General features: G+C 43.2%; 1 protein-coding gene across 3 annotated transcripts in view; it reads right to left on the reverse strand.

Annotated features, from left to right (window-relative positions):
• The window catches only part of TNK2 (tyrosine kinase non receptor 2), a 1226346-nt gene that overhangs the window by 721299 nt on the left and 481314 nt on the right, over window positions 1-23733 (reverse strand). For all 3 annotated transcript variants that reach the window (XM_044070286.1, XM_044070284.1, XM_044070285.1), the window contains exon 6: window positions 7431-7708. In XM_044070286.1, the coding sequence (XP_043926221.1) occupies window positions 7431-7708 (278 nt within the window). The remainder of the gene's footprint in view (window positions 1-7430; window positions 7709-23733) is intronic.

The raw sequence follows: 23733 nt of genomic DNA on the forward strand, positions 1-23733 counted from the left end.
AGCCATTGGATTTACAGCTAAGTCCATTCTGCAGTATCATCTCTCACATACATTGGGAGCACTATATACACTGCAGTGGCCCATACACTTACATGGCCTACACCAAATCTTTGAGAATGCTAAAGACAAACTTTAATATACTGTGGTGCAGGTGCAGGGAAAATTACTATAATTTTAAAACTGTGAATAGGACTCTGAGATTCTTCATTTGCTTATGCAGCTTAAGGGAATCCCAGAGCATTTTCTGAGGAATTGAGAAAGGAGTTACTGCTTGGGTTGACACACTATCCCGAAACACAACTGCTTTTTATATACCTAGTAGTGTGAGTCTGTATACATGTAAATGTCTGTGTTTGTGTACATATAAACATGCACAGACACACACATATGTGTGTATATGTAAAAACAACACACACAGACAGATAGCTAGATAGACATACATACATACATTGCATGTACGTAATAGGGATATGTATATAGGTTAGCTATCAGCCATAGAAAGTATGCACCACATTACATTATGTTGGGGATGAAAGGTGTACTACATACATAACAGACTTTCATGTACCGCTTTACTCATGGTCTTACTAGCAGGGACAGTCAGAGGTTACATCAGTGCCACCAAAAAGACTCATGACTCAGTGAAGTCTACACAGGAAAACAGTCATGCAGAATAGGCTACACACTGCATAAAGGAATTCTTCACAAATAACATGGGTATCTGCTTATGAACAGGTATTTATCCTTGCACGTGCCTGTTGCATAGTTTAGGCTGAGGTGATCCAATAGCTCCAGCCTTCATGTCAACTGACAGCCACAACTGCAGGCCCACTAGTGATGTTGGGGGTTGTTCAGTTATACCTGAATATGGCTAAGTCATGTGTAAACCTCATATTAGGCATCATGAATTCCAAGATGGCAGAATGCAGATGCTAAAATCAGACTCCCTGTATCAATTACAGGTTCTGGTAACCACCTGTCAAAAGGTGCTCCCAAGTACCTAAATTAAAACGAAGAGGTAAAGTAAGAAAATACAGGCAGGGTTTCTGTAAGCAACATCTTAAATGTCTTTTACACATTTTAATACTTTTCAGACTGAATATGTAGCAGACATAATCACTGAAAAGTGGTCCAAGTCTAAATGGCAAATGCAGAGTTGTTGCCTGCCCAATATAAGCAATATTCCCTCTCAAGTGGCAGCAAGAAAAAGTAAGATGATCAGATATATTTAACAGCTCACAAAAACAACAAAAACAACTGAAAGACCCTTTGTGATGGAGATCACTTCCAACTGCAAGTGATAAGGAGCTTGTGAGGAGAGTGACCACCCTTCTTTCCCTTTCATGCTTACAGGGACATGATCACCGTGCACTACTTTGACTAGGAATGGAGAACTAGTTCTTGGAATATCTGCCACCACAGTTCCACATGCCTGAATAATATCTACAGAAGGTAAGGAATATCCATTCCCAATATTCCAGACTATCTACTGCATGGAAAATATTCAGTTATTTGGGCAGAGGAGATGGATAACCCTCTATGTTTGATGGACAGCTATGCTCACTACAAGTCTAAGTAACCCTTGCCTAACCACCACCATTATAAGGTTCACATATGTGACTGCACTAGGAAACACTTCATTAAAATATCTACTCAGACAGTTATTTCACTATGTGAAAGAAAGTACAGTTTTGTACCTACCATAAATGTAGATGTTCGAGTGCGAATACAGCTGCAGTCATAACAGATGGGTTCTCCTGCCGTCAGGCGGGTCCTCAGTCGGCCGAATTCCAAAGTCTAGGTCCGGCGTCGGTTGTCGTCGCTTCTTCCCTGACGTTAGTGCGACAGGGGTATAAAAGAACCAGCCAACGCCATTTTCTTCCGTTTTTCTTGCCCCAGATGTCAGGTGCCCCCAGAAGGAAGGCAATACATAAATTTATGTAATAATGCAGTGCAATATAATCAAAAAACAGTAGTTGCAAGCAAATACACCATAAATGAATACCCCAATCTAGTTGTATGAGTTAGCCAATAGGCCTGTCCCAAGAGGGGAAGGAGGGAGGGAAACCTGGACTGCAGCTGTATTAGCACTCGAACATCTACATTTATGGTAGGTACAAAACTGTACTATGTTCATCGTGCATACAGCTGCAGTCATACAAGATGGGTAGAATCCCAAAGCTAAAAAAGGGGTGGTAGGCACTAGGTGGAATTAGGAGGAGCCAGGATGCCCTGCAAGACTGCAGTGGCAAAGCCTGCTCTTGTTTTGGAGTATAATGGTAGGTGGTAGTGCTTGTTGAAGGTATGCACAGAACTCCAAGTGGCTGCTTCCAAAATATCTTTGGTAGGAACTCCTCTGAGGAAAGCTGCAGAGGTAGCTGTGGCCCTTGTGGAGTGAGATCTGATGCCTGCAGGCACAGTTTTACCATGAAAAGAGTAACAAAAGCGTATGCAGTGGGCTATCCATTTTGAGATTGTCTGTTTGTAAATTAGCTTCCCTTGAGCTCCTATAGCATAGGATTCTGACTTTCTGAAAGGCTTTGTTCTGTCCAAATAATAATGTAGCTGTCTGTGGATGTCCAAGGAATGTAGTAGTCTTGCCCCTTTGTTTTGAGGATTAGGGTAAAAAGTAGGTAAGTGAATAGCCTGATTCAAAGCTACCCTGGATACCACCTTTGGCATAAAGGACGGATTGGTTCGTAAGGAAACTCTGTCCTGATGGAAAATGATGAAAGGCTGCACAGACATGAGGGCTTGTAGTTCCGATACCCTGCGAACTGAGGTGATATCCAGAAGGAAGGCTGTTTTCCAGGACAAATATTGCAAATCTGTTGAGGCAGCTGGCTCAAAAGGAGGTAAGGTCAGCTTTTTTAAAATGAAATTGAGGTCCCAAGCAGGTATTGGTTGTTTCCTTGGGGGTTTTATATTCTTAGCCCCTCTGAGGAACTGCCTTAAGAGGGGATGAGAGAATAAAGGAGGATCAGTGTTGTATTCTGCAGAAATGGCTGAGGCATGGATTTTGATGGAGGAGAATGAAAGTCCACTGCTTAGCAGCTCAGCTAGATACTGTAATATTTGAGGTAAATTCAGTATTCCAGGATTCTGGCCCTTTTTCTCATTCCAGGCACAAAATCGCTTCCATTTTGCGGAGTAAGCTTTTCTAGTAGAAGGCCTTCTGGCCTCCAAAATGACATCCTGAACCTCCTTGGAGAGTAGGGTCTGTTGTGAAGTTAAGGAATCTTCCATGTGGCCAGATTGAGTGTTTTCAGCTGACTGTGAACAGTTTTGAAGCTGTGCTGAGTCAGAAGAAGAGGCATTAGAGGTAGGGTCCATGGTGGGGAATGCGTCAGGCTCCTCAGGAGTGGGTACCAGTGCTGTCTTGGCCAGTCTGGAGCAATGGGAATCATCTTTGGTCTGTCTGCTTTGGTTTTTAATAGAACTTTGGGCAGTAGAGGAAGAGGTGGAAAGGCATAAACTGTCATTGTTGTCCAACTGAAAGAGAGAGTGTCCACTCTCCATGCCTGTGGATGAAAAGTCCTTGAGCAGAATTTTGTCAATTGGTGATTTTTGTGGGAGGCAAAGAGATCTATGTCTGACCTTCCCCATGCTTGAATTATTTCTGTAAAAACTTGAGGGTGCAACTTCCATTCGTGTGGGTCTGTCATATTTCTGCTTAGGTTGTCTGCCAGCGTGTTTTCCTTGCCTGGCAAGTACTGTGCTTGAAGCTCGATTTGTAATTCCAGAGCCATGTTCCAAAGTGACATGGCCAACCTGCATAGTGGGTATGAATGGGTTCCTCCCTGTTTGTTTATATACCACATTACTGTGGTGTTGTCTGTCCTTATCAGTAGTTGGCCTGGATGTAGAAGGTCTTTGAAAGCCATAATAGCATTTATTAATGCTAGCATTTCCTTTTGATTGATGTGTAGGTGCTTTTCTTTTTGGGACCATTTGCCCTGAATGCACCGATCTGTCATGTGCGCCCCCCAGGCGTAGTCTGAGGCGTCTGTTGTGATGACTTGATTTGCTTGAGGCTTGCAGAATGGGAGACCTGTGTTTCTTTGGCATGCTTGAGCCCACCACAGAAATTCCTTTTGAAGACATGGAATCAGTGGTATTACTGTTTCCAAACTGTGGCTGTGTTGAGACCATAGGTTTTTCAGGTACCATTGAAGTTTCCTCATATGCAGCTTTGCACATGGGATTAGTAGGATGCAAGATGCCATGAATCCCAGAGCCTGCAGGATTTTCCTTGCAGTCAGCCTGGTGAAATTTGCTAGTTTTCTGAAGTATTGAGTCAGCTGCCCCTGTTTCTCTGGCGTGAGGTAAGCCATCTGGGTGTTTGTGTCCAAGTTGGCACCCAGGAAAATTATTTTTTGTGAGGGTATTAGCCTTGATTTCTTTTTGTTGACTGTGTACCCCAGAGCATTCAACAACATTATTACAAAAGCCAGATGTTTCAGAAGTATGTGCTTGCTGTCCGCTTGGATCAGGCAGTCGTCCAAATATGGGTATATTTGTATCCCTTGAAGTCTGCAGTAGGCAATTACTGATGCCAGGCATTTTGTGAATACTCTGGGCGCAGTAGATAAGCCAAAGGGCAATGCAGAGAATTGATAATGGGTTAAACCTGCAAGAAATCTGAGGTATCTTCTGCAATTTTGTCTGATTGGGACATGCAGGTATGCCACCTTGAGGTCCAATGTTACCAGCCAAGACTCCTTGCCCAGCATGGGAAGAAGCTGCTGTAATGTGAGCATCTTGAATTTTGGCACGAGTAAAAATGTGTTTAGGATGGATAGGTCCAAAATAGGTCTCCAATCTTTCCCCTTCCTTGGTGCCAGGAATAGTCTGGAATAAAAACCTTGACCTTGTTCTTGAGTAGGTACCTCTTGAATAGCTTTCATGTCCATGAGATCTGAAATTTGTCTTTGAGCCTCTGCCCTTTGATTGTGTGGCAGGTTTGGCATGCCTCTCTTTTGTGGAAGGGTGTGAAAATGGAATCTGTAGCCTCTGTTTATAATGTCCAGGATCCATTTGTCTTTTGTGACAATATGCCAATTTTTCGAAAATAATGCCAGTTTTCCACCTAAGGGTGCTGCCATTTGAGCCTTGCTTGGCATGCAAAGGGGAAAGTCATTGGGTTTGCTTTCTGAATGGGTGTGAACTATCCTCACCACCTCTTTGTGTAGGAGCTTGCCATTGTCTGCCTCTAAACGATCCTTGAGCTTGGCCCCTGCCCCTCGGGAGCCTGTATCTACCTCTTTGGGGTCTGTCAGTGGCTGGAAAGGACCAATTTTTGGAAGGCCAATTTCTACTGAAACGCGGTGGTTGTACCTGTAGAAAATCTTTCACTGTTTGCATTTAGTTAGCCTTTTCCTCCATTTTCTTTAATACTTCCTCAGTTTTAACACCAAATAATACATCTTTTTGTAGAGGGGCATCTAGTAATTTAGCTTTGACATGATCTGGTAAGGTTTGCTCCTTGAGCCAGGCATGTCTACGTATGACTGATCCTGTAACAGCAGCTCTACATGAGGCCTCTAGAGCATCAAAACCACACTGCAAGGTATGTTTACCCACTTGTTCTGCACTATGCATCAAATCCTGCAACTCCAAGTCTGGTTGTTCAGGTTGTGACATTTTGCTTCTCAACTGTGATAACAGAAACTGTTGGTACTTTAACATATGGAACTGGCAGTTTAATGCCCTCATGGTTAAGGTGGCCGAGGTGTATACCTTTTTCCCCCACCTTTCTAAAGCTCTGGAATCTCTCTCTGAAGGCAATGGATTTTTAGCAGTGGAGGCCTTAATTCCCTTGGGGCCTTGTGATATAGTTTCTGGCTCAGCCGCATGGCTTTTGTATAAGAATTGGTCTGAGTCAGGAACCCGGTAGTACCTGTCAGGCTTGACTGGGGCTGGAGGTAAAGAGTCTGGGTTAAGGCAGGCCTCCGAATACACATCCTCTAGAATGTCTAAGACAGGAGGTATAGCCAGAGGCCTGTGCTGAGGGAGCAAGAGAAAATCCCTAAGCCTTTTCTTGGAGTCTGAGTACTCTTGGCCTTCCCAGTGGAAGTGTTCCCTCAAGGTATGCAAGGTTTCCCCAAAAGAGTAATCCTCGGGGGGGAGACAGAGGGAATGGACTCCTCTGCATCAGAATCTTCAAAAGGGGAGTAAGAATGTTCCTGTTCATCAGAGTGCTCTGAAATAATGGAGGCCTGGTCCGAGGAGGGGGATTCTTTCTCCACTCTGGGCCTTTTGTCCGGGGGGGGGGGTTGTGAACCCCTGATAAGAGTAATTAAATCCTCAGCCATTTTAAGCATCTGTTTTTTAGGCATGGGGCCTGGAGAAGGGCCCTGTGTAGCTTGTCTCTTAGAATGCAAGGCTGCTTTAGACTTAGTGAAAGCCTTGATAGAAAAAGAAGAGGAAGGTCTGAAGACACCTTGAGAGGAGGCAGACCTGTCTACAGTCTGAGTTTCACCGCCTAGAGTGGCTTCGGTATCTGTAGTCGGGGTGTGGGCCGAGGAGCCTGCGACCTCGGGCACAGGAGACACCACCAATGAAGTGTCGTCGGTAGGCAGGGGCTGCGTAGGCGCCTCGCTGAGAACAGGACCACCTGTAGTCAGCTTTGGCGTGGTGTCGGTAGAGGCCGCAGACCTCGTGTGTGGGTCCTTATCTTTGCGTCTTTTAGTCAAAAATGGAGTCGGAGTATCCGACGACATAATGTAGTTAAATTTTTTGCCAAAATAGTGCTGGGCGAACTCCGCCCGACGCTTAATGGTGCGTTTGTTGAATGTAGCACAAAAACGACAGACCGAGACGTTGTGGTCTGGGCCTAAGCAAGGAATGCAGAGGGAATGAAAATCCTTATGCGGTATTTGCTTCCCACATGAAATACAATTATTAACTTTGTCTGACATCGGTCAGAGGCAAGAAAAGTTTCCCCAACGGGGTACTTAGCTTTCAAGAAGACTTCGGTTGCAAAATTTTCGTAATTTCAGGAGCTGGCCGACTGGCACTTGCGAATTGTTTCTGCTTCGGTCACCGCGCGGCAAGAAAGACTGAAGAAAATGGCGTCGGCTGGTTCTTTTATACCCCTATCGCACTGACGTCAGGGAAGAAGCGACGACAACCGACGCCGGACCTAGACTTTGGAATTCGGCCGACCGAGGACCCGCCTGACGGCAGGAGAACCCATCTGTTATGACTGAAGCTGTATGCATGATGAATATCACTGAAGTCTGAAGATACTTTTCCTAAAATTTTGAACTGCAGTACATCTGTTGTGCACTAAATTTGTTCTCTACAGTGAAAAAATAACTTACAACTGAACTGCAAAAATACTATGCACAATCAGAAATATTCCTGATAAATAAATACTGAATGCTAATTAATACGTATTTCTTTATAAGGTAATCCATATGACTAACCATGCAAATGGTACTTTCCGGTGCTCCTGCATGACGTAGTGGTCATCATTTTTTGGTAACGCCCTCATGAGCCCAAAGTCGCCGATCTTCACAAGGTCATTTGACGCCAATAAAATATTCCTAGATGCTAGGTCCCGATGGATAAATCGCTTGGATTCTAGGTAAGCCATTCCATTAGCAATCTGTATAGCATATTGGCAGAGAACAGAAATGAGGAAATGACCTTGATTTTTTCTTAGACGGTCCAACAAAGATCCAAGTGGGGCTAATTCTGTGACCTGTGGAACACCAAATACAGATAGTCAGTCTCACAAAAAAGATTTTGTGTTCATCTCACTTAAACACGCACATACATACCTCTGTGCAGCTTCTCAAAAACCTCTAATTACGTGTACAATGTACAATTAACTAACATAACCTAATATCATATGTAATGTATTTAAGTTTGCCAAACTACCACCTTAATGTCTTAGTTTTACTTTTGCTTACTTTACCTAAACTTTTGATACCAAGGTTAAGGTTAGTACATGTGTCTAGGGCTGACCAAACTGGAATGGTTCGCATATACTTCCTTCAAAGCTGCTTCATATGCTGGCAAAGGCTGCATAACACAAACAAAGGTTTGCTGGAAGAAGTGTGTTTAAAGATAGTGGTCTTCCTTATTAGACAGTTAGCTTAGCTAATGTATTTAAACGTGGTGATATGCTGGAAGTCGTCCACAGTATTTACTCTTCTCCTCCAGCAAAATATTTTGTGTTGCACTCTAAATGCATATAAAATGAGAAATTAATATATTTTGTGTTGCACTCTACATGCACACATAGAGAAATTAATAGGCTCATAACTGCAGCACTCCATACTGAGGAGCTACATAACCAGAAGGCAACTGTAGAGATAAGGGAACATCTGAATGCCTGTTGACCATATATGGGCAAAGATAGGAGCCTTGTACTTAATATTCTTGATACACACACTAGATAAGAGTGAAAAGGCAGTGAACTGACAATGATGCTGCCCTCTATTTCATATGAGATGGCTGATTCCAGTGTGATCACCATGCTTCTTCTGGACTCTGGGACAGTAATGAAGGAACTGATGTTACTCTGAATTTGTGTAGCTTCACAAATTTATTTTGGACCACCAGATCTAGAAGAGGCCTGAAATAATTCAGATTTTGGGGAATAGCAGAGAATAGTGAATAGAAAACTCCTGCTGTGAAAAGGGAAGCAGCTTTACTGATTTTTCTGCAACAGTTTCTGAACCTCAACGCAAATCTGAAAGGAGCAACTTTGTGAGGTAAGGGTTTGTAGAATTTTTTCTGAGATTAGCTGCAATATGGGTATGCTTACCAAATTCATCATGACTCACTGAACGAAAAACATCCAAATCCCAAATGTACAAAACGGTTCCTCTGAATACCATATTAATCAAAATAGAAACGAAAGCTTTTTTTCCCAAGGGGAAATCCACCAGCAGCCCCAACCCCTCTAATTTATATATACCAACTCCACAGTCGCACAACAGCAAGAGGAAAGGGCAAAGTTAGTTCTGATGAATCTACGTTTTCAGCAAAACTACTTCAAACAACTGAAACTTGAGAAGTGACACTAACAGTAACTGCTAGAATAAAAGACTGCTGCTGTAGTTATGGAGTAGGATTAGCTGTCATACAAATGTCAATCCCTGAACCAAATCTCTGCGGCAGTTAGAAGCCCCCACAAGCAGCACTAGCTAGCTCTAAACAGGGCCATTGGGGGATCCTACCTATGAGGAAGGATGCACCTTTTTCTTTTAACTTAAAGGGAATTGAACCAAGAACACTGCACCTGCAAATGTTCTTCTGAAAGGCCACAAGACTACAGCATGAAAAAAGCTAAAATACCTACATTGTAAAGGGATTTTAAAAAGCACTAACAAATAACAAACCTATATGCAAGTTAAACAAATGTAATATATTCAATACAACTGTAAAATACTGAATAAAAATGTTAAGAGTAAATTTACAGTAAAAACATCAAACATGCCTGAGACTGGCACAATTCTATCTAAAAAATACAGGACTTTTAATTAATGAGAGAAGTACTCAGTAAGTCAGGTTTTGGCATAATGGCAAATGTCTTTGTATTATAAACACAAGGTATAGCCCCTTGATTCTGAAATTGGGTTATTGGCTAAGTTTACTATGGCCCTTCAGGACAGTTAGTCTAGTATTCACCTAAGGACCTACAAATATAACATTTCCTATACATCTACTGCTATAGTCAGTATACTTATGTATCTTTAGTATATTCATACACAAGCGTCACTGCTGCACTAAATACAATGCTGAATGATGAAAAAACAATTAGTCCAACCCATGCTGCCAGGAATAGGTTGGTAGTCTTCCAAAGATCTGCACAACTATCAAAGTATATTCTGCACTACCTTTAGGACAGATGCCCAAAATGTGCAATGTTTAAAAAGTGCGACGATTTGTCCAAACAGGGGCATCACATAAATTCATTTTTAAAAATGGTACTGTGGAAACTGCATTAATAGGTGGAAATGGAATCCACTCAGACTACAAAATTCAAACACTTGTATTTGTCACATAATCATTGGATCATAAAATATTACTAGGATATCAACCCAGAGGTCGTTTTAAGCCTAGCCGTTTCAACCCAATGTAATACCATAGAGGTACTAGTCAATACCAAGATTGCATTTAGTGATGACCGCTAATGTCCAGCAGGGTTGTGGGCACTATCCCTAGTAAGAAGTTATGGTGCCCCATCCACTCAGCCAGCTTCCTCTTGAACAGTGTCACAGAGGTGTTTGTTTCACATGAATTGATGGCCTGTTTCAAAGATGTGACAGTCGCTGGGAGATAAATCTGTCCCTCCAGCATGTTCTACTCGGGCCATATTTAAGTCCCTGGAATGGGTAGCCTAGACCCATTTGATTTACGGATATTAAGTTCATTAGGTTTGGGTCTTGGGTTTCTCTGTAGGCCAGGCATAAGTCTCCTCTAACATGCCTATATGATAGGGAGTTATAGTGACAGGGATTTTAGTTGGTAAGTGTAAGGCACATGCTGCAGGCCCTTGATCTTCTTTGTTAGAAACCTCTGATGTCTCACTAACTGCTGTATATACCGAAAGGGGAGTTGTACTCAATCATGGGCTGGATAAGTGACGAGAATGGGGGGGGGGGTTATAAAGTACAGTTTTGTACCTACCATAAATGTAGATGTTCGAGGATCTACATTGCTGCAGTCATAACCTGTGGGTAGTCCGCTGTCCTCGATCGGCCCGAATACCAAAGAGCTGGGCTGGCGTCAGTCATTGTCGCCTGGAGCTGATGTCAGTACGTAGTAGTACTTAAGCGCATGACCGACGCCATATCCTCAGTCTTTCTTGCCCCAGATGTCAGAAGGCCTAAGAATGAAAGAAGGCCAGAGCCAAAATAGTAAACACCCAACCACAAACCATAGAGGGGAAGGAGGGAGGGATAATTGGACTGCAGCAATGTAGATCCTCGAACATCTACATTTACGGTAGGTACAAAACTGTACTATGTTCTTCGTCTCATATTGCTGCAGTCATAACCTGTGGGTAGAATCCCAAAGCAAAGGAAAAAGGGAGGCTGTCAAACTAAATAGCACTAGGAGCTGCTAACATGCCCTGTAAAACTGCAGTGGCAAACCCAGCCCTGGACTTGGAATAAAGAGGCCAACTCCTGCAAAAGTAAAGGTTCCCCCTGGGATTCAATCGAACCCTCGGCAGGATCCATAGATTCAACCGGAGGCTCCTGTGAACCGGCGTCCGTAACGGACGACTCATCCGGTTTAGACTTCACAGATTTGTCCCTACGCTTTTTAGTGGTAGCGGGCGTCGGAGGATCCGACGGCATGTTATAATTACACCGTTTACCAAACACAAGCCTGGCACAGTCTAATCTCCTTTTAATGGTGCGCTTATTAAATCTAGCACAAAAGCGACACCGACCACGTCGTGCTCAGGCCCCAAGCAAGGAATACAGAAAGAGTGATAATCCCTATGAGGTATCTGTTTCCCACAAGAAATGCAATTATTAACTTTTTCTGACATCCGGAAACTGAGGCAAGAAAAAGACAAAGATTTCCCCAACGGGGCACTTAGCCCAACTTGGTCTTCGGTCTGAAACTCGAAAAAAGACAATTTCAGAACGCCGAACGGCACTCGCAAACGCTGCTTCTGCTTCGGACCACGCGGCAAGAAAGACTGAGGATATGGCGTCGGTCATGCGCTTAAGTACTACTACGTACTGACGTCAGCTCCAGGCGACAAAGACCGACGCCAGCCCAGCTCTTTGGTATTCGGGCTGATCGAGGACAGCGGACTACCCACAGGTTATGACTGCAGCAATGTGAGACGAAGAACATCTTCTTTTGCTCTGAGGCGATGCCTTTACTAATCAAGTGAGCTAAGTGAAAAGCTTTCCTTACAACTGTAGACACATGGTGGTCGAAGTTAAGGTCGTGGTCAACCTGTGATCCCAGGTCCCTTACCACTTCATACATACTTAGGGTATTGTTATTGATTTGATAATGTGAAGGGATATTGTTAGTGCTGAAGGAAATGATGATGCATTTCTTTGCATTCAGTTTGAGGCCATGACTAACACACCAGTTGTTGGTCTGTGTGAGACCATCCTGGGGTATACTGACATAATTTGGTGATTCAATGACTGCACCTAGTTTGCAGTCATCTGCAAACTTGGTCAGCCACAACCTCTTAGTTTTGACCTGAACTTCTGAGAAGTATATACCAAATAGTAGGGAGCCCAGCACTGACCCCTGTGGCACCCCACTGGTAACAGGTCTGCTGGTTGATGTGGAGTCACGCATTTTGATAGTATGTGTCCATTTTTTGAGCCAGTTGGCAACCCATCTTACTATGAAGGGATTTACATTCAGTTTGCTAAGTTTATCTGCAATGACTGAATGTGGGATTGTGTCGAAAGACTCTGTCAAGTTAAGGCACGCTCTGTGCACAGATTTGCCCTCATCAATGGCCTTGGTTACACTTTCAAAAAAATCCACCAAATTTAACGAGCACGAACTGCCCTTCACAAAACCAAATTGGGTAGGGACCAGGGTTTGTAGGTCATCTATGCCTTTTTTTATGACGTCCATAATGATACATTCCCATGGTCTTACAGATGAAGCTGGTCAGGCTTATGGGTCTCTAATCCCCTGGGTCTGTTGCTAGGCCATCTTTGTGTAGGGGAATTAACTGTAGCTGTTCTCTATTCTGCAAGAACAAATCCTGTGGTTAGGCTATGATTGAAAAGCTTACTTAGTGGTCATTCTAGTTCATGTTTTAGCCTATTTAGAAGGCAGCCTGGGATGTTGTCTGGTCCCATACAGGCCATGTTCTTTGCCTTGTACAGGGCTTGGAGGACTTGCTCTTCAAATATGGAAGGTGGGGGGGGGGTGTTGAGGGAGGGTTTGTTATAAGTTAGGAGGAGATAAGTGAGTGAAATATTCACCAAACCTGCAGAACTGGTGGCCAACGGTGTCACACACACTGGCCACCAGTTCTGCAAATGCTTGAGTCCTACCCTTAAGGTTACATACATATGGTTATCCTTGGCAGTACTTGCTAGGTTTCTCTCAAATGAGCTCTTGGACAATTTAAGGCTGAGGAGGGTACTTTTCCATTGTTGGGTCTTTGTCTTTGTTTTATGGACAGCAACTTTTTGCATTTACTGTAGAGTTTGTTGATGCTGGAAGTCCAACATGGCAGCTTGATTTTACTTGGAGCTCTGACTTTGATCCTACCTGGTACAGCTGAGTCTATACACTTATGCAAGTGATTGTACAGGGCTTTAGTGTAAGCTTCGGAGCAGTTACCACTTTCAGCTTGGGGCGGGGCTTGGAATGCATTTATACCTTCACCTAGGAGGGTATAGTTTTGCCTTGGTGATGTTTTTTAGTCTGATTTCACCCTTTGTGAGTTCTGGTGTTAGTGTCAGTTTGAAGGTGACTGATTTGTGGTCAGTTTTATCTAATGAGGGTCCAACAGTTGCAGCAGTGCACCTATTTGACATGTTGGTGAGGACCAGATATAGATTTTATTTTCCTCTTGTCGGGGTATGAATAATTTGCTCCTGGGCATTTGAATTCACAAAGTCAAGGAACATTTGTGCTAGTGAGTTTGGGCTAGAGTAGGTTTCCCAATTGATGGTGGGGTAATTGAAATCCCCCATAACCAGTGTGTTTGGTAAAATTTGGATTGACTTCAGTTTGGTTAAGTAGGCTTCGTGGGTATCATGACCCACGGGGGAGGGGGGGTCTATAATGGGTAGGACATGAATGCGGGTCTTACCCAATGTAATCTGGACCTGGAGTATCTCCATGGAGTTGTCCAGTTTAACTAGACGTGAGGTGAATTTATCTCTAACATAGACTACAACACCGTCTCCTTTGGTTTTCACACATTCCTTTTGCAGTCTAAAGGTGTGTAAGGGATTGTAGTCTTGCAGGGCCAGGGTACTCTCTGAGGCCTTAAACCAGGTTTCTGTGACTGCAAAGACATCTACATCTTCTAGTGACAGAAGTGCTTCAGGGAGTGCAGTTTTTTGGTTTAAGCTCTTAGCATTTAGCAGCATGACCCTTATTTTGTTCTGACTGGTTAACCATGTCGGTAATGCTGTTTTTGAGACCTTCCCTAAAAAAAGGCACAATGGGGGAGACAAGCCTTTGCCAGCAGCCAAAAGCCTAGGGGTGCCAAGTGCAAACTGCCTCTGGTAAAGCAGCGAGGTTTGTCAACTATAGCTCCCCAGGCAGACAGGAACTGGATCCCTTTGGAATGACACAAAAACTAAGCCAATTAATGAAATAAATCATTTTTTGTTTATACTGTGGCATTGTTCTAAATGAGGGTAGTATGCTGCTCAAGGCTACGGACCTGTCTGGGACACATACTCAGAGAACTAGACCATGTCTCTCTTCATTTAGTCCTGTGAGGTATGTCTCAGGTCATTCACACCAACCTGAACTATGAGAGCATCATTAATGGTATTTGTTGCTGAGAGACCTGAGTGCATGCGTGATCTGGCAAATCCTGGCACTGAAAAGGCAGCTGACCATGGCTTTCTCTTTGTCCAACCTAGTGAGTGGGACATCCGTGTGTCTCACTACTGAGTCTCTAAAGACTAGCAAACTTGTTTTTTGAGTGTTACACCTTGCGGGCTTGGTGGGTGAGACACTGGTGTTGCTGTGTCATGGGTGCTGTGGAGACAGTTAACTGTGGCAGACTTGTATTTTGAAGGTCTCTGGTGCTTCGGTAAGTTTTTTGAGAGAACCTCCACGTATGTGGATTTACGTGTTTGATGTGTACTATGTGTATGAGTAGTGGTACTATGTGAATATGCAGTGGTGGGTGAGTTGACAACCTTCTCCATGTTACTGTTTTGAGTGAGAGAGAGCATGGATTCTAGATTCTTAGTGTAAATACATCTCTTGCATTGTGTACTAGACTGCGTTATTAGTAGAGGGTTGTCTGTGTACATGATGCAATTGCTACACTGCTTTAAGAGACCCAAGTCAACAAGACTGGTAGGAAAAACAAGGGTTGTCCAACTGTCCATAATTCTAGGTTTAAGACTGTTGTCACTAGGGGTAGCTATTTAGAATGACTTTAGAGAAGGTCAGCGAATGGATACTTCTGTCTGGGTTTTAAGGGAAAATTTGTTGAATTTAACTCTCCAGCTTTGGCACACAACTGCGTGGCAGTGCACAGTGCTGCAAACAAAGATGCAGGTCCTAAATACCAGAAGCTAAAACTTGGAAAATAAAAAAAAATTTCAAAAGGACCAATGAGGATGGTTATTTCAAGCCCTAGACCGGTCTCCATTTACCAGGTGCCAGTCAAACACAATTCTCTCACAAAAGTGCAGATAGTCCCCCCAATCCAAGATGGCATGGAAAATGTACTCAAAGTACAGTTGTGTACACTTACCATAAATGTAGATGTATGAGTGTATTCAATGTTGCAGTCATCACATTTGGGTTATCTGCCTGCAGGTAGCCCTCAGCCGGCCTGAATACCAGTCTTCGGATTTCTGCATCGGATGCTGTCACTTCTTCCACGATGTCAGGTCGTCAGGGGTATAAAACATGCAGCAGACACCATTACATCAGTTTTTCTTGCCCCAGATGTCAGGTGTCCCCACAATAGGAAGCAATTATATAGTATGGAACATCCCCAGCAAAAAGCAAATACACATGATATATACCAAACAAGGAGGAAAGGTAAAAGTCAAGAGAAGTCAGGGGGCTGGAGGGAGGGTAACCAGGACTGCAACAGTGTATACACTCAAACATCTACATTTATGATACGTGTACACAACTGTACTATTTTCTTCGTGTTTCACTGTTGCAGTCATCACATTTGGGTCGATTCCCAAAGCTAAGTTAAAGATCATTAGGGCTAGCAATAAGGCCCTGTAAGACTGCTGTGGCAAATCCAGCTCTGGATTTAGAAAAGATAGGCAGGTGGTAATGCTTAGTGAAGGTATGTACAGAGCTCCAGGTTGCAGCTTCCAGGATGTCCCTGGTAGGGACTCCTCTGAGAAATGCAGTAGCTCAGGTTGCAGCTTCCAGGATGTCCCTGGTAGGGACTCCTCTGAGAAATGCAGTAGCTGTAGATGCAGCCCAGGTGGAATGTGTTCTTATCCCCTATGGGGTAGGTTTTCCATGGTGTTTGTAGCAGAAATGGATGCAATGTGCTATCCATTTGGAAATGGTTTGCTTTGAAATGGCCTTCCCATCTGCCCCTGCAGCAAAGCTAACTAGCAGCTGGTCAGATTTTCTGAGAGATTTAGTCCTCTCCAAATAGAATCAGAGCTGTCTGTGTACATCCAGAGAATGCAGTATCCGTTCCCCTTTATTCTAAGGATTAGGGAAAAAAGTAGGCAAATGAATGGACTGGTTTAGAGCCACACTAGACACCACCTTGGGCATAAAGGATGGATTAGTCCTGAGGGAAACCCTGTCCGCACGGAAAATAATGAAGTGTTCCACTGCCATGAGGGCCTGCAGTTCAGACACTCTTCTTGCTGAAGTGATAGCTAGAAGTAAAGATGTTTTCCAAGAAGGGAATTTCAACTCTGCTGTAGCAGCTGGTTCAAAGAGGAGAAGAGTGAGTTTTTCCAATACAAAGTAAAGGTCCCAGGCTGGAGTGGGAGCTCTCCTGGGGGGTCTTAAACTTTTGGCCCCTCTAAGGAATTGTTTTAGCAGGGGATCAGAGAAGAGGGGTGGCTCAGTATTATAATGTGCTGATATGGCAGAGGCATGAATCTTAATCGAAGAGAAAGACAGGCCCTTGTGGAGCATTTCTGTTAAATAATCTAGAATATGAGGTAAGCTGGGCACAGTTGTGCCCATCCCCTGAGCCTGGCTTCAGGAACAGTATCTTTTCCACTTTTCTGAATAGGATTTTATAGTACTAGGCCTCCTTGCCTCAAGAATGACATCCAGCACCTGCTTACTGAAAGCTGCTGGAGGTGAACTAAGGGAATTAGCCAGGCTGCAAGGTTCAGGGTTTGAAGGTGAGTGTGCAGAATCTGACCCGCCTGCTGGGACAGCAGGGAGGGGGTCTGAGGCAGGTGCCAAGGTTGCAGCACTGTCAGACTGCGCAAAAGGGGTTACCAGTGCTGGCATGACCAGTCTGGTGCAATCAATATTGTCCTTGGCTTGTCCTGTTTGATCTTTAGTAGAACCTTCGAGAGGAGAGGCAGAGGGGGAAAGGCATAAACTGAGAGGCTTTCCCAGGTAAAGGATAGGGCATCCACTTTCCAAGTTTGACTGTGGGGGGTTCTGGTGCAGAATTTGTTCAACTAGTAGTTCTGAGGGGAGGCAAACAGGTCTACCTCTGGTGTCCCCCATTTGTTCCTCAAGAGCTTGAATATTTTGGGTTCCAGTTTCCATTCATGTGGGTCCATGAGATTTCTGCTTAAGTCGTCTGCCAGTGAATTTAGTTTGCCTGGCAGGAATTGAGCTTGTAGGTTCACTTGGTAGCGCAAGGCTGTGCTCCACAGAGCCATGGCTAGTCTGCAGAGTGGGGAGGAATGGGTTCCCCCTGCTTGTTTATGTACCACATAACTGTGGTGATGTCTGTCTTTACCAATAGTTGTCCTGGAAGAATAAGGTCTTTGAAGACTGTCAGAGCATTCTGTACAGCTAAAATTTTTTTCCGATTGATATGCAGGTGCATCTGATTTTGGTTCCATTTGACCTGAATGCACTGCCCTACCATGTGAGCCCCTCATGCATAGTCTGATGCGTCTGTTGTTAGGGTTTGGGTGGCAGGGGGTAGAGTGAAAGGGAGTCCCTTGTTGTGGTAGCAGACCTTTGCCCACCAAAGGAACTCTGCCCTTAGACAAGGAATAGGAATCATTGTTTCCAGGTCCTGAGAATGTTAACACCATAGACTTTTTAGATACCCACTGAAGTTTCCTCATATGCAGTCTTGCATATGGAATTAACAGAATGCAACAGGCCATGAGCCCAAAGGCTTGCAAGATTTTCCTTGCAGATAGCTGGGTTTTTGTGGCTAGTAGTTTGAAGTAGGTTGTCAAACGAACTTGTTTCTCTGGAGTGAGGAATGCCATCTGGGAAGTTGTGTTCAAGCTTGCTCCCAGGAATACAATCTGTTGGCAGGGTAATAGGTGTGATTTCTTCTCATTGATGGTGTACCCCAGTGAAATTAGAAGTCTCTTTACAAATGCCAGGTGTTGTAATAGCAAGTCCTGACTCTCTGCCTGAATCAGGCAATCGTCCAAGTATGGGTAAATCTAAATATTTCTCTGCCTGCAAAATGCAATGACTGGAGCTAGGCACTTTGTGAATACCCTGGGCACAGTAGATAAGCCAAAGGGAAGTGCAGAGAACTGCGTGGAGCCTGCCGTGAAGCTTAGGTATTTTCTGCAGGATTCCCTTATTGGGATGTGCAGGTAACCTTCTTTTAAGTCTAGAGTTGCCAGCCAGGCATCCTTGGCTAGCATAGGAAGAAGCTGTTGAAGAGTTAGTATTTTTAATTTTGGAACCACCAGAAAGGTGTTGAGAATAGAAAGGTCCAGGATAGGACGCCAGGAGACTTCTTTTCTGGGAACCAGGAACAGTCTTGAGTAAAAACCTTGTCCCCTTTGTTTTGCTGGGACAGGTTGAATAGCCCTGATACTGAGGACAGAGAGCACTTGTTTTTGGGCCTACACCCACTGGTTTGGGGGGAGGTCTGGCCATCCACTTGGGGTTGGGAGTGACTGGAAGTGGAATCTGTATCCTATGGAGTGGAATCTGTATCCTATGGAAACTATGTTTAAAACCCATTTGTCTTGGGCAATGAGTTCCCAGTTTTTTGCATGCAGGGCGAGCTTTCCTCCTAAGGGAGCAAGTAGTTAAGGAAGGCTAGTCATTGTGACATTTTTCCATAGGGGGGTGGCTTACTACTCCCTGCTTTGGAAGTGGGGGGCCCCACTGCTTACATCTGTGCATAGCCTGAGACTGAAGTCTTAGTGGTCTGCTGCTCCTGGGTTTGGACTGAGAAGGCCTGGAAGGGACTGGAAAGGACCAGTTCTCTGAAGGTCTATGCCTACTGAATCTAGGAGGCTGTACTTGTAAGAAATCTTTAACAGTTTACATAGATTTAGCTTTTTCCTCCATCCTTTTGAGGACTTCTGCTTTGTTGCCAAAAAAGCACTCTTGGTTTAAGGCTGCATCCAGTAATTTGGCTTTAACATGACCTGGCAAGTTTTGTTCCTTAAGCTAAACATGCCTTCTAAGTACAGACCCAGTGACAGCAGCCCTGCATGATGTTCCTAAAGCATCAAAACCACATTGCAAAGTATGTTTACCTACTTGGTCAGCAGAATGCATTAGCTCTTGTAAATCTTTGTGTTCAGCAGTCAGGAGTCAACATCATTTTCTGTTTAATTAATCCCATAATATGCTGCTGATACTCTAACATATGAAACTGGCAATTTAAAGCCCTAATCGCCAAAGTAGCAGAAGTATATAGCTTCTCACCCCATCTGCCTGAAGCTCCAGAATCCCTATCAGAAGGGGTAGGATTTTGGGCAGTAGTAGCCTTAACGCCTTTTGGTCCTTGGGAAATGGTCTCTGGCTCCACAGTAGGATTCTTGAAAAGGAATTTGTGAGAGTCAGGTACTCTGTAGTACCAGTCAGGTTTCCTGGGAGCTGGAGGCAAAGTGTCTGGGTAAGGCTGGATTCCAAGAAAACATCATGTACAATCTCCAAAACTGGAGGGATAGCTAGAGGCCTGTGTTGAGGCAGGGTTAAAAATTCCCTAAGTCTCTTTTTGGACTGGGAATAGTCCTGGCTTTCCCAGCGGAAATGCTCCCTAAGGGTATGCAAGGTTTCACCAAAAAAAAAATAACTTCTGGAGGGGAAGGGAATGGGATTCTCTGCATCAGAATCCTCATAAGTAGATAAGGGTAAATCCTGGTAGTCAAAAGGAACAGAGAGATCAGATTCCTGATCAGAAGAATCAGAAAGAAAATCAATTCTACGTCTCTTAGAGGGGGAAGGCTGGCTTCCCCTAATTAATGTAATAAGGTCTTCAGCCATTCTAATCATTTGTTTTTGAGGCATACGGGCCTGATAATGCGCTTTGGTCGTTGGTTTTCTAGGCTTAGTGCGAGCTTTAGGCTTGAGGAATTTGGTATTCTTAGCTTGAAATGAAGTCGTCGGCTTAATATGAAAATCAGTAGGCCTGACTACACCCTCATAAGCTGGTGCCTGCACAGTGGCTCCAGACCCATCCAAGGTAGAGACATCCGCAGGTTCCATAGTCGAAGAAGCAGCATACTGGACTCCGAATAGGTCTCAGTAGAGGCCTGCAAATCTGTAGTAGTGGGTATCACGGGCTGCGAAAGTGCCTCACTGAGTACCGGCGGACTGGCGACTAGCTTATCGGAAGCGTCGTTGGCAGTTTTGGACCTAATGCGGTCTGTCTCTGTCTTTATCCTTATGTTTTTTCGGAAGATCGGTAGTCGGATGGCTTACCGAAGCCATTTTGGAGTATGGAGATCGGGAATGAAAGTATTTAGCTACAAAAATAGCCCGACGACAAATAGTTTGGGCATTAAACAGGGTAAAAAACCGACAGGGAGGGACATCGTGGTCTGGGCCTAAATAGATGACGCAGTAAAAATTAAAATCTCTATGAGGTATTTGCTTTCCACAGGCAAGACAATTATTATTTTTTTCTGACATCGGTTAGAGCAAGGAAAAAGGATCCCCAACGGGGTACTTATCTTTTTGAAGACTTCAGGTCTGAAACTCGAAAAGGAAAATTTCAGGAGTCGGCCGACTGGCACTTGCGAACTGCTTCTGCTTCAGGCACCGCACGGCAGGAAAGATAGATGTAATGGCGTTGGCTGCATGTTTTATACCCCTGATGACCTGACGTCATGGAAGAAGCGACAGAATCCGACACAGAAATCCAAAGACTCTGGTATTCAGGCCGGCTAAAGGCTACCTGCAGGCAGATAACCCAAATGTGATGACTGCAACAGTGAAACACAAAGAACATCAAACCACTACAAACAGTTCCCAGAAGTAGCGCGCCTGGATCTGGACTATGCTACACCTACTAGCTACCCTAGTTTCAGTGGGAAACACAAGGGAATATTTAACACATCAGAAAAAAAGCAGCGAGACACTGAAACAATGTTTAAAACAGCAGAAAATCAGTCAGGAGACTCTAAAGAATGATTTAAACGGTTAACAGATCAGTTAATTAACTACTGCTTGGTGAGAAAACCAGAGCAGGCAGAAGAGATAGCTTTAAAACAGTGAAAAAATACCAATAAATTAAAACAGTGAAATAATACCAGTAAATTCTTAGTGGGAACAAAAAAGCTTGCTAAACAGTGAAAGCAGCAATAAAATTCGATTTTACAAGCAGATTGTAGCAGGCAATTGCAGTATAATAGTGCAGTTTACTACACAGTAAATAAATACAGTCTAAAAGTAGGCAGCAGGCAATAAAAAAGTGCAGTAAATAGTTTAAATAAGCAAAAAACAGGAAACTTATGTTTTTTTTTGCAAGCTCAAAAGCCTCTTAAGTCATCTAGTATCTCAGCTCAGAGTTGTGGCCGACAGCCCATCTCAGTTCAGCTCTGTACAAACAAGCTGGTAAATGCACTTGGCTAGTCATTTGGAAAAAGGTCTATTTAGTAATCAAATGTCACTCCTTTCTTTTCATAAACACCAAATTTGATGCTCTGTAAATATACTTGAGCACCTGTAAATATCCATGACATAAAAAAAAAAATTCCCCCCATTATTGTCTTCTTTATTGAAAAAGACTGAAAGCTGGACAGAGTGCTTCAAAGAAATGACAAAGCCCACAGAAGGCACAGAGGAATGACAGTTCTCAGTGAATTCTAGACTGCACTTTTCATACCATAACAACACTTTTATACACATTCAAATGACATTCTAATGAATGCAACTTTTCAGTCATTAGAATCGTGCTCGCCTCAAACTACACATGTAGCTCTCTTAGGTTCATAAGTAGGTACTTACTAGGCTATTTATCTGGGGGGATTTTAAGAAACCTAGTCTTGCGTTCCCATGATAGTTTTTAGCCATCATATTTTGCACACAAATATCCCAGACACGGGCTGAGCAAGGACATGTTGAGACATTCATATGTTTCCCCCATTCTTAAGAGACAGGGGTGCTATGAATTTCTGGATATCCATCCATTTTTCTAAATTACATTTGAACAGAGTAAGAGAAGTATTTTGCTTTATATGGAGTGGAAGACTGCTCCATAGACACTGTATTCTCTGTGATGTAAACCTATCCTTCCAATATGTTCTATTTATTTTGCAGCAGAGACTGGGAGCCCTTTAGTAAGTGTTTATGGTACCACTGGAATTGCAAATGGGTAATAGGTACGACAGAAGAGGGTCTGTTGAATCTTTATACGCAAGGCAGATGTCCCCTCAAAGTGGCCTGTATGATACTGAGAAGGGGATCAGTCTTTAAGACAGTGTGTTTACTTTTTATGACTTAGGTCTTTAATTTTTATAATGAGAAAGCATTGTAGTCATTCCAGCTTTGGCAAGTACTTGAAAAGATACATACAGAAAGGGGCATTATACTCAACAATCGACCTAATAAGTGCTGAGTACAGTAGGACAATTACATCCCTGGATCTCAATGCAATATCTTTGCATACAATTTGGGCAATGAAAAAACAAAGACTTCTTTACAACAGTATACACATGGTGATCAAAGTACAGCTCGTCGACATAGGTTCCCCGACCCCTACATATGGGATCAGTTTTCAGGGGGTAAGTTGTCAGTGTGAGCCATGCTTGCAGAAGGATATGATTATACACTTCTTGACATTTAGCTTTAGTCCATGTTTTTTACACCAATTATTTGCTTGGGACAGTCCCTCTTGGAGAATCTTGATGTTCTCTCGGGAGTTTATGATAGCACCAAGTTTGCAGTCATCTGCAAACTTAGCTACAAATCCTTAACATTTATTGTTTCTTCAGTTTTCTTCCAAAACCAGAATATTTGATCTGACTTTCATTTTGGGACAGTTCCTACTGCACTTCAACTTTACTTGATAACACAACTATAGCAGCACTCCTCTGCAGCTTTTTTAACAACTTTATACAATTATCACTTAACACACAGGTAAACATACATTAAAAGAAAAGAAAAGAAAACAAACCATGTTAATTTTTTCTATTTATATGCATAATTCATCACATATCTTTTCTTTTTTTGTAAATGCCATCAGTCCTACATTACAAAAATTGATGAAGTCTGCCTGCCTTTTAATCTCACTCCTCCTCCTGAACATTATTCTGCCTGTAACTTTCCAACAATTTCTATTTATTTTTATGCAATTTGCACCTACCCTTTTCTAAAGATCCCTCTTCCAGTTCCTTTATCTTACAACATTCAATAATTGAAATACAGTCAGTTTAGACTTTTGAGTTCCATTTTCTAGAAATTGCTTTTTTGGTACTCAACAGAATTAAACTTAATAAGACCTTATTATGTCCAGGCAATTCAGATGCTGGGTCCCAGCTCAAATGAATAATTTCCCAAGTTACAGCCATTTGCTCACAAATATTTCTGAAATAGTACTCTGTAGGGAATTTTTAAAATCTACCAATCCATTACACTCCTAAAACATATGTTCCCAGTTACGACTTTCTTCCCCAACACATCTCCAGCATTTGCTATCTATTCTGAAAAAAAATCTTTGAAGTCTACTTGGGA

The sequence above is a fragment of the Protopterus annectens genome, chromosome 4.part1 (assembly GCF_019279795.1).
Source record: "Protopterus annectens isolate FY-2018-M chromosome 4.part1, PAN1.0, whole genome shotgun sequence".
Classification (NCBI taxonomy): domain Eukaryota; kingdom Metazoa; phylum Chordata; order Ceratodontiformes; family Protopteridae; genus Protopterus; species Protopterus annectens.